The sequence below is a fragment of the Bombus impatiens genome, unplaced genomic scaffold (assembly GCF_000188095.3).
Source record: "Bombus impatiens unplaced genomic scaffold, BIMP_2.2 scf_0129, whole genome shotgun sequence".
Lineage (NCBI taxonomy): Eukaryota > Metazoa > Arthropoda > Insecta > Hymenoptera > Apidae > Bombus > Bombus impatiens.
Window position 1 is genome coordinate 91,804 of NT_176548.1, and position 1,189 is coordinate 92,992.

At 50.0% G+C, this 1,189-nt stretch overlaps 1 protein-coding gene across 24 annotated transcripts in view; it reads left to right on the top strand.

Annotated features, from left to right (window-relative positions):
* LOC100740130 (microtubule-actin cross-linking factor 1) overlaps positions 1-1,189 on the top strand; it is a 54,258-nt gene that overhangs the window by 13,355 nt on the left and 39,714 nt on the right. For 9 of the 24 annotated variants that reach the window (XM_012381180.3, XM_033318905.1, XM_024365106.2 and 6 more), the window contains exon 2: positions 298-987. The exons of 10 other annotated variants lie outside the window; for them this stretch is intronic. In XM_012381180.3, the coding sequence (XP_012236603.1) occupies positions 867-987 (121 nt within the window). In that variant the 5' untranslated portion in view covers positions 298-866. Of the gene's footprint in view, positions 1-297; positions 1,120-1,189 lie in introns of those variants that run through there. 5 more of the 24 variants (XM_033318904.1, XM_033318903.1, XM_033318909.1 and 2 more) reach the window with 3 other exon arrangements.

Sequence of the window (1,189 nt, forward strand, 5' to 3'; positions counted from 1 at the left end):
GAGCCACTTTGGCCGAGAAACGTTGAGTGGTTACGTCTGCGACGTGCCGTGATAAATTCGGTCGTTGATTCGTTAAGCTTCGTTCGCGTCTAGAGAGCGGGCGAACGGCCGAACGGACAAACGGGGAACGAAATTAGCTGTTCTTCTCGTTGTCCGCATTGTCCGTGTCGTCGGTGTCGCAGACGCGCCCTCCAGTTCCTTCCTATCCGATTGCGTCGTGCCTACGTTCGTTCATCCCTGGCCGTCTGGCTACGCGATCGTCGTCCGACCTTTACACCATCTCTCTTCTTCCAACAGTGCAACACCACAGCCAGTGTCAAAATTATTCGATCCGAAAACAAACGAAAACCGAAGGGTGCGCGCGGTAGCAACGACAGGGGTGGAAAGTGAATATAATTAAGGACGAAACTAGGTCTTCCGTCGACTCGAAGTGCCATACATATAATTAAACCTTCCATTAAGATAAGCCTACGTTAGTAAGTGTTTCTGTACGAAACGTTTTTAAAGTGTTCCGTGGTAGTTTCCAAGCCACTAATGTAAATACGAGCCAGAGGCTTCCGCGAAAGGAAACTGCCGATCATAGGAAAGGAGTTATTCTTACGTCGACACGGTGTCAAGAAAGAAAAACGGAACGGGACAGTGTGCTTGGTACGCGTGTGCATGTGGCGTATCTTGGCGAACGAAAAGAAGATAACCTAGTAAAAAGGGAGAACGTGTGCGTTTCGTTGGAGATAAAGGTTGTTATACATATAGGAAGAAAGAAAGAAAGAGCAAAGGCCCGATGAACAGGGAAAACATCGTTTCGTTGTTGGCTGGTTTCGAAAGAACCTAAGAAGACTTGTAGCGAGCTTAACTGGCTAAACGAGATGTCCACTCAAGCTTATTACAAGGAGAGGCTTGGTTTCGATCCGGCCGATACCGTGGCGGAACATCATCGTGAGCAGAGATCGCAGCACGGATACGAGGAGTCTCTTTCCAAGTTCAAAGGTCAGAACGAAAATGGATTTTCGTGGATGATGGAAGGACGGGAAAATTGGCGGGTGGAAGGGGCCACAGAACACCGTTCCGGCAGCACTCAGGCTTTCTGGGGTTGCTGGGCGATGTTCATCGAGGCGCACGGTAGGTGAAGAGTTGGCATGCCGATGCTGGATCCCGTCCAATACCTTGCCCCTGACCCTCCTCGTCCTGC